Source organism: Phytophthora cinnamomi, assembly GCF_018691715.1.
Source record: "Phytophthora cinnamomi strain GKB4 chromosome Unknown Contig13, whole genome shotgun sequence".
Taxonomy (NCBI): Eukaryota; Oomycota; class Peronosporomycetes; order Peronosporales; family Peronosporaceae; genus Phytophthora; species Phytophthora cinnamomi.
In genome coordinates, this window is record NW_027150946.1 from 435877 (window position 1) to 449075 (window position 13199).

General features: G+C 54.1%; 1 protein-coding gene across 1 annotated transcript in view; it reads left to right on the forward strand.

Annotated features, from left to right (window-relative positions):
* Positions 1-240: 240 nt before the first annotated feature.
* Positions 241-13199, forward strand: part of IUM83_19497 (Projectin/twitchin) — a gene marked incomplete at both ends in the record, with an annotated part of 31946 nt that continues 18987 nt past the window's right edge. Inside the window, 3 exons of the mRNA XM_067944549.1 lie at positions 241-1752; positions 2641-6724; positions 11660-12229. Of these exons, the coding sequence (XP_067797768.1) occupies positions 241-1752; positions 2641-6724; positions 11660-12229 (6166 nt within the window). The remainder of the gene's footprint in view (positions 1753-2640; positions 6725-11659; positions 12230-13199) is intronic.

The window sequence follows — 13199 nt, forward strand, 5'->3', positions numbered from 1 at the left end:
TTGTTCCCCCACCGTCCACCCAACACGTCCCTCAAACGACGCGCCCGCCAAAATGGTCCTCCGCTCGCTTCGGCTTCGTGTGCGCCACGCCCAAGATCGCGCCGTTTCGCACCAGTCTCACGTGACGATCCAGACGAGGAGAGCAGATATCTCGGTCCACGGTAGAGCAGCCGAGCATTCATGCAGCGACGCAGGCCTCGGTGCACTAGGCCGAGCGCAGCTACAGGCTTCATCACTAGGATGCTGTGCGTGGCGCTGCTGCTGGTCTCCGTCGCGGTGCGCGCCCAGCTGTTCACGCCCGAGGACGTGCCCGGTCCGCCCGAGAAGGTTCTGGTGTCGCCCGCGAGCGACTCGGCGGTGCGCGTGCAGTTCTTCCCGCCGCTGCACGTCAAGCCCGAGGGCGTGAACGGCGCGCCCGTGCTGGGCTACCGCGTGGAGCTGGCGCGCCGCGTGGACGAGGTGCAGACGTTCACGGTGGCGGCGGACGGGCCCGTGCTGGCCGGCGGCTACCGCGTGACCTTCGCCAACGCGCGCGGCTCGGCGACGACGTCGTGCGTGGCGTGGAACGCGAGCGCCGTGGAGCTGGAGACGGCGCTGGAGCAGCTGCCCAACGTGGACAGCGTCGGCGTGGCGCGCTCGCCCTACAGCGCGGCCAAGAACGGCTTCGTGTACACGGTCACGTTCGATGGCGCGTACCTGGTGAGCGGCCCGCAGCCCAACACGCTCGTGGGGGACGCCACCGCTTGTCAGGACGTGCAGCCGCCCAACCGCGCGCTGTCGTTCGAGGGCGCGCACACAACGACGGGCGTCCCCGGCTTCTACCCGGAGGTGTGGGAGGTCGTGTCCACCGACTCGGCCAACGCGCAGGTGCTGGCAGGCACGTTCGACCTGTCGGTGGGCTTCGAGGGTGTCTGGGTGGCGGCCGCCCCCGCGGTGACGGCCACGGTGAGCGCGGGCTTGAGGACTGCGACGACGAGTGCGTCGATGCTCGGACGCGTGAATCGAGGAGACCGCGTGCGAATTGCAGGAGAAGAGTTCCGGGTGCACGCCACCGCCCCGTTCACAGACACCAGTCTGCCGCTGGATTCGTACCACGTGCACGGTGCGAGCGGCGCTCCGATCCAAGTCATGGACACGGCGCTGGGCAACGTTCAGGTCACGAGTGGATCCACGTCTGTGGTCACCTCGAGCGACTTCACCAGTCGAATTGCAGGCGGAGAGCAGATCCGAATCGGCACCAGAGACATCGCCGTGGCGAGTGTTAGCACTGGTTCAATTACGCTGTCGAGCGCGTGGCCAGACACTTCCAACTTGCACGTGACGGCGTACGTCCGCAAGAAGGCGACGGTGAGTGTGAGCGCGGAGGCGGCCGAGATGAAGCGCGCAATGAGTGCCTTGCCTGGAATTGGGTCCATTGACGTCTCGCGCGTTGGACCCTCACTGTCGAATGGATATCACTGGTACGTCACGTTCCTGTCGCTGGACAGCACCTGCCCGACGTCCCCGTGTTTTCGTGTCGATGAAACGACGGGTACTACGAACTTCGTCGATGTGTATGGCGCTACCTGCGCTACGTGCTCAGTGACGGCGTCGATTGTGAAGGATGTTACGCAAGTCACCACCTTAAGCGCGATCGACGGAAGCTACGCAGGCAGCGCAATTGTAGCGTCTCAAGAAGTTGGAGGAGTGATGCCTGAAGTTCAGTCGATCTCCACGACAGCAAGTGCAGACGACATCAGCGGCTCTTTCCCGGTGAGCTTTCAAGGGGCTGGTGGGGCGGTGATCAATTTTGACGATACCGCAGCCGATGTTCGGACCAAACTTCAGGACCTCTCGACGGTTGGGCGGCTGAACGTGACCAGAGCGGACAATGCAAACTTCGGCGTGACGTGGACAATTACTTTTCTATCCAATATGGGGGACTTGCCCCTGCTCGTTGTTGGTAATACGCAGCTGCTGAAAGGGACAGGGGCTAATGTGGTTGTGCAAGAGGTTGTGAAAGGCGTGGATGTGCCTCTGGAAACAATTATCGATGGACTGGTCCCGGGCCAGGATTACTACGTGCGTGCATTTGCCCGCAATGAAAATGGATACGGCGCGAGCACAACTGACTTGCAGCAACGCGGGCGAGGCGCGTTGCCGCATTTAACTTCCGTGGCAACTTCTCCGGGTGCGCCTGGCATCACTGGGATGTGGCCGTTGTCAGGCTCGCAGATGGAGCTTCGTCTCTCCAGCCCAGTGGCCCATGGCGATCCTGTCTCGAAGTACTTGTTTGAATATGCTGTAGGTGACTCGTTTGGAACTCCTGCGACCAAGAAGGTTTCTGTCTTTAATTCTCTCGAAGACGACATTGCTGGGACCTTTCGCTTGCAATATGGTGACGACATCACTTCGATCATGACAGTGGAGACAACAGCTAGCGCTCTTGAGAGTGCCTTGAATAGCCTTTCGTGCTTGCGGCCAGTGTCAGTCACACGCGCACTGTATGTGCTTGCAGGAGGAGCGACCAATGGCGTGACCTCGTTTGACGCAAACGCCAATGTCCTCACCACGACAGTCTTGACAGCAACTCAGTGCAAACTGCTGATTAAAGGTGCAGCTATTGATGTTGGGGGAGCTCGCTTTACAGTTCAAACGCAGCCAATAGCGGGTGACTCGAGTATCAACGTGGAGCCTGGACACCGAGTGTTGAGTTTCAACGCGGCCCTCCAGCCTATGGCCGTACTCAATTTGGACGACTCGGGCAGTGCACATGGCCCGTATGGCTACGTGTGGACAATTTCGTTCGACAACGATGCTGGAGACGTTATAGATAGCGAATATCCCGGTCTGCAGCTACTTTCATCACTGACCTCGGTCGAAACAGGTTCTGCACTGACGACTGGAATTACTGCTGGCCAAGCTGCTGTCCTCGCTACCCACTACGGCTACTTCGAGATCAACAACGACGAGCACGTGTGCGATACGTACGTTGTCGGATCGCCTTCGCCGGTTCAAGTGGTGCAGCTGTTCGGCCCTACGACAGCAACGGCCGGTAGTTTTAAGCTCACACTCGGGAGCGAGACAACTGGCTGTATCACATTGGGGAAGCAAGGCACGCCAACCAATATGAAGACGATGCTGGAATCCCTCGATTTCGTGTTCAACGTGACGGTGGAGCAAGTGCCTGCATTCAAGGTGTCTGTATTGACTGGAACCTCGACATCGCAAGTTGCTGCCTACGACAGTATTCAGAACTCCCTCACTGTTGTTAGCACGGATACTTCAGTAACGCCTAATGGTGGTCTTACCACTGGCCAAGTTGCTGTCCTGCTCAAAGACACCGTCATCCAAGTAAGCCGGAATCCCAACGATTTCTCGAGGCATTCCTGCAGATTTGTTATCAATGCGGCTCCAGCCGTCGGTGATACAACGATCTCTGTTACCACCGCTGGGTCTGGGACCTGCACTAGTTTTACCGGCGAAGCTCGATCTCTGAAGATTTTGGACTTTTACGACTACAATGTGCGCTTCTGGGGGCATTACCCGACAGGCGAGTGGCCAACGCTACAGTTTGATTCAGCAACATTTGGAACTGGCGCCAGTGGTTGTGCGGCATGGGCGCCAACCGTGCCTAATCAAGCGGTGTACGGGCAAGTTCATACTGTTAAATATGAAGGCGTGTGCTCCCAAGGTCAACACGGGATACAGACGATCCTCGCAGACGCGTCGAGTACCATCGGCGGGACATTTACACTGTCGTACATGGGAGAAGTGACGTCGCCACTGCCGTTTCAAACAACAGGCGCTGGTGAAATGCGCGATGCGATCGACTCGATCACTGCACCAGGGATTGTCGACGTGAGCGTGAGCCAGTACGGTGCCTACGGAAAGGCGTGGCACGTGACCTTCGTGGAGGCGCAAGATGAAAAGCAAGATGCCATTTTCATCCAGCACTCGCGCCTGACCGGTCAAAGCGCGTTGATAAGCGTATACCCCACGGTCACTGTGTTCACGGACGCCAAGCAGAACGATATCAGCGGCTCGTTCCGAATCTCATTTAACGGAGAAATTACCGAGCCCATTGGCTTCACAGCAACTCACATGAAAGTCACCCAGGAGCTGCAAAAGCTCACTGTCGTGGATTCGGTGGTGGCGCTTGGCGATCCGAGTGCAGGTGACATTGGTGTCTACACGTTATCTCTCACCGCTGACGCAACCGGAGGCAGCCAAACGCTCTCCAATGTCAAGCTCAAGGTTGGCGGAATGATTATCGACCCCACCCGCTTTCTAGCCATTGGTGAAACACTGGTGGTCGGTGCAAACCCCGCGAACACCATTCAGGCTATGACACCCGTGGATATCACCTTGACGAACCCATTACCTGGCACGGCAACAATCCAGAATTATGATGTGTCGGCTGGCTTGATCACGAAGCACACGAAGCCGTTGCCCGGGTTCGTTGGCATCTCGCCTCTCATGCAAGTTGTTGCTGTGACGAACGGGCTGAATACCTTTCAGCTGCCTTCAGATCATGGGTTTATTCAGAACAGCGTGTTTTTCATCGCTGGTACAATCTTCACGGTCACTGGAGTCTCTGAAGCGAGTGTCACGACTGATGTGCCGTACCCAGGTGACAGTGTTGCTAGTGGAAGCCCAGCAGTGTATCTTTTCGACAACAAACTCCAGACGACAGAAGATCTGAGGAATCTCGTAGTCGCAGGCGATGACTTGTGGCTTCCTTCTGTGTCGGCAGATATGATCAAGTACAGTGTTACCGCGGTAACGCAGAGATATTTACTGGTGACTGGAAGTATCACGGATGCCATTGCAAGAACGAAAGTCTACCAAGTTTCTTACGGACGGATGTGGAACCTCGTATTCCGGTCTTATGATGGCAGCCTGGACAATGTTGACGCCATTCCCGGACATGACTGGCGCGGCACGGACGCCCGCATTGGCACGCGAAGTCCGAAAGCTGTTTCTCCGAGCGTGATCAACGTGGGGAACCCTGCTGTTATCCAGACGATTCTTCTTGAGGTCACTAATACCGGGATCGCGACACCGTATACGCTGAGCTTTGCAGGTGAAACAGTTGTGGATGCAGGGACCACCAATCCGACAAATATTCCGTGGGCGACGATCAACGATGATCTCAAAGCTGCGCTTGAATCTCTCGATACCGTGGACGGCGTCAGTGTCACGTCCTTGGTAACTGGTGGTACAGTTGTCCACACCATTTCATTTTGGGGAACCTACCCGATGAAAAAGCTGCCACTGCTCGTAGTCACCCCTGACTTATCTGGCAATTTAATGGCCTACGTTCGTGGCAACGATGCTGTTGCGGTGACCAAGCAGGACAATTTGATCCTCGAAAGCAGCCAGGCTTATGCCTTCCGTGTTTTTGCTGAAAATTCCAGAGGCACTAGCGACTCGGTATCAATTTTCGAGGCGCAGACATTGGCAAGCTCCGTTGTTCCTACTCCACCTACTGGTGTGGCACTTGGAGAATTTCATGGTCCCACTTGGCTGTCACTGAATTACTGGGCCCCGTTTTATTCAGGCGGGGCGGATGTGACCATGTATCGGATAGAGTGGGATTCGTCACCAAATTTTGACAGCTCTAGCGCGGACTACGGCGTGGCGAGTATTCAGAAAACATCCAAAGTCCAGCAAGTGTCTATTACCTACCGTACCGCTGCAGGTGCGGGGGGCATGTTTGCCCTTTCGTGGGGCGGTCGGAAGACTACGGCCTTGCCATTCGATTGCTCCGAGGCGGATATGATCGACGCCCTGGCGATCATAACGGATACAACCAACGTTGCAGTGGACCCAGTGAAAGTAACTCAAACGAAACTTTCGTTGGGGAGTACTTTGAGAATAACCTGGAAGATAACTTTCCTACACAACCCTGGCGATTTAGCTCCGCTAGTCGCGGATGGGAGGCAGTTGACAGGCGATTTCCCCCGAATCCAGGTTACTGAGCTTGTCCAGGGCTTCAACGATCTAGCCATCGGCGACTTTACGCACGAAGTCCAGGAGGTTTTCACGGATGGAGTACAGACGGTGGGTGGATCGTTTCAACTGACATTCAACGACCACTCAACTGGGGCGATTTTAGTTGGCGCGTCGGCACTCGAAATGCAAACTGCACTGCAAGCAACGACCACCTCTTACTCCATCAAGGTCACCAAGACTACGAGAAACGCAGCAATCAACACCGCGATTTGGTCTGTTACATTCGCGTACCTTCGAGGCGAGGAGATGGTTGGAGCTGGCAATATATTCATCATGACTGTCACGAATCCGCAGCTCACGGGCACGAATGCCGTGGTGCACGTCGCGAACAAGGTCGTAGGGTCGGACCCGTTCCGGTTTTCGCTTACTGGCCTTCGGCCAGGCGTAAAGTACTACGCACACGTGATGGCTTACAATGAAGATGGCTTCGGATCTGCGACGTCGCCACTCGCCAGCGCCGTGACCTGTAGCCAGCCACCCCCTCCCCAGTCTGTCACTGCCAGCGTCGTGGATGGATCAACGCTCCAAGTGGACTGGAGTGCGAGTGCAGGAAACGGTGAGTTTTGTAGCGTCGACAAGTATAAGATTGAGTGGTATCGCGCGGAAGGAACGCAGGAACAACAGACTATTACGACGTCAGCTGGGAAGGGGCTACCAGAGATCCAGCGCGTGGTGAACTTTGCTGATGCGCAGTCACTAAGCGGGTACTTTAAGTTGTCATTCAGAGGTGAAGTAACGGAGAACATCCGTTGGGATGCGCCAGCGATTGGATTGAACTCGGTGAAGGAACGATTGGAGCATCTATCGACGATCGGAACGGTGGATGTTTCGAAGCAAGAATCGACCAGAGTCGTTGGCGGATTCCTTGTGACCGCTACCAGCACTACCGTCACAACTTCAGTTGCTTACTCTAATCTAGCAGTGGGAGACACAATCTGGATCGCGGGGAACCAACGATTAATTGTGACCCTCCCATCCGCTACAACTTTCACGATTGACACAGCTCTCGAAGTCACGGTTCCGGTGCCAGTTTTCAAGAGCGCATTTGGTTACGAGTGGAAGGTCACATTTTTAGCTGGCCATATTGGACCCCAGGAATTGATTCAAGTATCTCCAAGCGATAGTTGGGCTGGCACTAACCCTGGGATCGTTGTTGATCCCATCCAAAAAGGCCTTCAACCGATCAGCGGCACGTTCCGAATCACTTTCGCTAGCGGAGGTCTATCAGATACTACGCCACCGTTGGCACATGACATTTCAGCAGCTGATTTACAGATCGCACTCGAAAGCTTGGTCACCATCGGGGCGGCCGGCGTAACCCGATCTGTCAACGGATACGGGTACAACTGGGTTGTCACGTTCTTGTCAGAGTTTAAAAATGATATTTCGCTTCTGGGAGTCGATGGAACAGAGCTGCAAGGCCCCGGCGCCCGAATTCTTGCTGCGCCTACCCTCGGTGGAGTACAGCCCCCATTTTACTGCGAAAGGAACGAAGTCGTTGGCGTTGCTGGCGAGGTCGGAGTTCCCGGTCAGCTACGTTATGTCATTCCAGGTCTGAAGACCGGCCAGAAATATGGTATCCGAGTGCGAGCGCATAATAGCGAAGGCTATGGCTACGCCGCCAGCATCAGCCCCTCGTTTCAAATTCCGAGGACAACGCCGTCAACACCTTTAGGTGTCAAGTTGCTTGCGCTTTCGAGTCGGCTGTTGAAAGTGCGGTGGAGCAATCCGGCTAGTGATGGCGGAACGGTCATTACCTCGTATCAAGTGCAATGGGATACTTCCGTTGAATTTCCGAGCCCTACCACTGGAAGCCTTCAGGTGGGGCTGGCCGATGTGGCACCCTTCTACTTTAACATCCCGGTCGCGAGCACAACTACATTCTTCGTTCGCATATTTGCTGTGAATGAACAAGGAGATGGAGATTTCGGAATACCTAGTCCAAGTAGTATCGTTCCATTGGATCGAACACCCGGCCGACCCGAGACGGCTACGGCGACGGTTCTGTCGAGCTACGCGGTTTTGGTTGAGTGGAAAGTGTCTTCGACTGAAAGGAACTACTTTGGAGGAGACGGCGGCCTTCCGATCACTCAGTACATGGTCGAGTGGGATAATTCGCCAGCGTTTGATTCCCCTCCAGCGTTTGGCCTTGTCGATGGCACGAAGCGTTCATATATTATTGGTGGAGACGATACGTTCACTGGAGTTCGGTCAGATATGCTGATTGCTGGGTTGACTTACAGCATTCGAGTCACTGCGTTCAACGCGAAGGGCGCCGGTGCGCCTCAGCCGACTACTCCTTCGTCAGTGACTTTGACGGATCAGCCACCAACCGAACCGCAGAACTTAAAGCTAACTTCAATTTCTGCAAACACGCTGAAAGCTGACTGGACGAACCCGCTGTATGATGGCGGATCGAGTCTCAAGTCCTACCAGATCGAATGGGATGAACAAGAGGATTTTTCTAGTGGACAAAGTTCCAGCGCGACGATCCCGATAATTCGTGAAATGCAGTCGATCACGCTGCAAAACGACGTTGTCAATGAAGAACAATTTGTAGACGCTACCGTGAAAGTGACGAATGAAGAGCAGGTTGTACGGACTACTTTTACGGGAGTTGACGAGATTCAGGTAATCAAAACGACCAATCAAGCTGTGGTGGACGAGGTGCAGTATGTGGTGACCTCGGCTACCGATCGCAATGAAGTCCAGGAGCTTCGCTTGGATGGAGATGATGTTGACGAGATTCAGGCGATTCGGACGACAGTTCCGGAAGCACTTGAAATTCAAACACTGCAGGTTGGCGTCAACCGCATAAGTGAAGTCCAAACGATATCCCTCACGCTCCCCGGGGCGTTTGCAGATCCTCTACATACCATTGATGGAACATTCTTCTTATCGTTTGACAGCAGTATTTGTACGCATTGCGTCTCGAAAATGTACCAGCTCACTGGTAACCTCGTAGGGTCGCTACAAACCACCCCAGGCGGGGAGTCGAGTATGCAATCGGCATTGAACGGTCTTGCTAACATAGGCGCGGGCGGCGTGACAGTCACCAGGTCGCAAAATGCTGCCGGGCCGGACCTCACTTACGTATACACGATCGTTTTCAGCGGTCTGACCGTGGCAGGAAACGTTCCATCCCTCGGGATTGATGCCGCGGTCACAGTAAGTGGAGTCAGTGTCTCTGGACTTCCAACACAGGCAACTCAAACAATCGTGGGGAGTGAATTAGCTTATTCCGCTGCTGCATTCTTCACGGTAACTTACACGTGCGAGTCCTACTCGGATCCAAATGCAATTACGACGTTCAGTACGCCTTGTACCCCCGCTGCGAATGCTGTTATTTGTACGGCTTGTGTCACGGGTTTCGATGGAACTACCTTCACGATATCACAAGATTTGAGCGCTGTAGTTTCTGTTACTGGTGGGGCAAAGCTCATCGCGGGTGTGTGCTCCTTTGAAGCGGGGAATGTCACCCCAACTCCAGGTGTTTCGACGACAATTACAGTGACTGCGAACGATGTGGGCATTTATTGCAGCATGTTTTCGGGACAAACGCTTCCACTGTACCTAGCCCCTCAAATATCGACAAGTATTCCGTTTAAGACAGCTGCTACAACGATTTCCGCCGGAAGCGTGGTCGAAGGACTCTTGACTGGTGCGATTAACTCAGTGACGGTAGCTCGCAGCGAAATGGTCACAAGTACTTTCGTTGGATCGCTGTACACGCTTACGATTCGGAAGAGGTCGGGCACAGTGCCAATGTTGCAGTGCGTCGCGACAGCACCAGCTACTTGCACGGTGGCGCGGACGGTCGTCGGGAGTATGATCACTGGAACTTTCCAAATCGGTCTGGTTAGTCAAGCTGATGAAACTCTAACATCTCCTAGTCCCCAGTACACAGCCGACATTCCCTGGGATGCATCGGAGGCGGTCATGGAAAGCGCTCTGGAAGCTGTCACGCAGAATTCACAACAGGTTTTCGGGACGGTGAGTGTGAAACGGACGGTGTATGCGCCCACGGGCAACAAGTGGTCGGGAGGATTCACATGGCAAATTACGTTTACGAGCAGGGGATGGAACATTCCCATGATGGTATCGAGAATTGCAGATCCAAACACTCTTTTGAACACGCTGAAGAGTACTCATAACCCTACACTTGATATACCATCGGCTAGTATCGAAGACGCGACACACCCACTCAACCCGTTTGCAAACAGCCGTGACGGGAACGAAGTTATGGGATCGATGATGTTAAAGTTCAATGATGTGGCGTCTACTCTCCCCTGCCAAGTAGGTGTACAAACCTCGCTCGCAACGTTGGACGTTCCCACTCGTGATTCTGTTCTCGAGACGTTTATTCAGACCAACCTCAAGATTAGCGTGCAAATTATGCGATCCCCCGCCACTCAGGCACGAGGATTCACGTGGACTATCACCTTCTCGGACCCCGCAACTCCAGGTGATGTCGGCTTACTGCAGATAGTTTCTTCGACTTTTACCGGCCAGAATGTCAGGATCGGCGTCTACGAGACTGTCAAGGGCAACCAACTAGGTGGGTCCTTCCAACTAAGTTTCAACGGTGAAACCACAGCGCCAATCCCGTTTGCTGCAGAAGCTTCCGACATGGCAACGGAGCTGAACGCCTTGGGAACTATTCTACCGAGCAGTGTAATTGTATCTCGAGGACCTCCAACTTCGGACCAAGTCCTTGGATATACGTGGTACATCACGTTCCACTCGTCGGTCTGGGCAGACCCTACCAGCGATCATTCGCAAGGCATTGATGGTAACTGGAAAAGTTCTTCACCAGCAGCATGGAGTGATGTGTGGGAATCAGGCTATTCAAAAGCCTGGGGACGTCAAGTTGGCCACCCGCCCCTTATCACGTGCATCACCGATGGACTCACTACTACCGCCAACGATGGAAGTCAAAGTTGTATTTCAAACGTGGCTACTACTGGCATTGGCCCAATTCGCGGAACTTTTGCTGTATCGCTGGATACGACTGTTGCGTCTGCTACTCACATGGCAGTACATGCCGCTGTCACTAGTGGGGCTATTGCGCATAATGCCTGGGCGACGAAAGAGGACAGTGGAAATACAGGAACGTCCGTTGAAGAAATACTGGAAAGTATGGCAAATGTTGGAGATGTAGCTGCGTCGAGAGGAGCTGTGGACACAACGAACGGGTGTTACGAGTGGACAGTGACGTTCCTCCGAGATGCTAGCGATGCTACTCATCCTTGTGAACAACTTGAGGAATCTGCAGGCGCCCAACTATGCAATGCCCCAGGAAATGTTCCTCAAATGAGTACTGACGGTACGTTGCTCACTGGATCAACCTCGGCAGCTGCAGTGATAACTGTCCAAGGAGGTACTATTCTACGCGGAGACTTCACAGATTTTAGAGTCCAAGGCGACATTGGAATAGCGCAGTCGAATGCAGTCACGGTACCCTGTCCGAACTCAGGCCCATGCACAGTAACGTCACTAACCCTGGAGGCTGGAGGCAATCTCCAACTCATGCCGCAGGATCGCTTCACGGTTGGGTCATTCACGACCTGTATTTATCAAGTTTCAAGCATCGTAGCTCAAACTATCAACGTCGCCTCCACAACGTGTGTTGGGATGAATACTGGCGCGAATACGCACCTAGGCATTTCGATGCTACTTCCGTGGAACGCGGATGAGGACCTCGTCGAGCGAGTACTAGAAGCGGCAGCTACCAATATCGGCCGCAAGGTTAGCGTTGAGCGAACAGTACACGGCAAGTACGGCGAGATGTCGTGGCAGATTCGATTCATCTCCAACCCATTGTTTACTCCACCAGGAGCTGGCAATTTACCAGATATCACAACTACGTTTGCCCCAGAGTCTGTCTCGAACAACTACGATGTGACTGTGACTCAAGTGACGCCTGGCTCCGATGGTTTGAGTGGAACCTTCTTGCTGGACTTTAAGTCCTCTTCTTTTGGGCCTCGTGAGATTTCATTCGATGAAGACCCCGATTGCTTGCAGCGTAAGCTCAACGAGATGGACACAATTGGGCGAGTGACGGTGAAGCGATTCAAGTATCCGTCCACAACTACAGGGTGCGCTGATTCGACGTGCTCGGGTGGGTGGGACGACCAGCCAGTTCAAAACCCGGGGACACGAGGAGGATACCGGTGGAGAATCCGGTTCATGCAGGCCACAGGCGACTACAACGGCTACACCTTCCCACCAGGTAGTGGGGATGTCGCCTCCTTATCCGTATCGCGCTCATCGACTCTACTGGGGACTGGTGTATCTGTTGATGTGTACACAAACGTCCCCGGTTCACTACCGACAGCGGGGAGTTTTTCTCTCAATACTACGGAAAGTCAAACACCCTCCCTACCGTATTCCGCTTCTGCGGACGAAATTCAGCTTGGAATTGAAGCTATGAACTTGTTTGGTGATGTGGATGTCACGAGCGGGTATTTACTTACTCAGAAGATCCCTGGAGCTATTGCAACGCTGAATCAAGATGGTACCACGGCAACGATTACTGGAATCGATGACATTCGTCAGTTCATTGCACCCACTGACACCATTCGCTTTGGATCTTCGTCGACAAGTAACCTAGTTGGCACGAATGGCGACGCACCATTCACGGGAATAACCGACACGTCCCAAGTAAACGTCGCGGCACAGTCTCCCGTAGTGACAGCGACAGATCCTGAATCTACGAGCTTGCTGTTCCCCGGAATGCAGCTGCGTATCGACGGCTTGGTGTACGAGGTCCAGCGAACCGGTTATGAAGTCCAAACCATCACTACAACCGTGCCAGTGGGTTCGTGGCTGGCCAGCCAGGACGTAGATTACTACGCCATCAAATTCACCCGTTCGGGAACAATCTTTGGACCAACTACGTGCTTCGCAGTAAACACTCCAGCTGCGACAATACAAGCCACAATCCAATTGATACTGCAAACCCAAACTCAAGACGTGTTGGTGTCTCGATCGGGCCCTGTTAGCGATGGAACTACGATGGGATATGTGTATTCATTCTATTTCGTCGGCGACTCCGTGACAGGGGATGTTGGAAAACTCCAAACGCCAAATCTTCAAAGCTGCACGGGGTTCACGGGCGCTGTAGTTTCGGCTGCTGTTGTCACCCATGGTGGCAAACTACCACACCAACGAATTAAGCTTGCGACTGACTATGGGCAGGT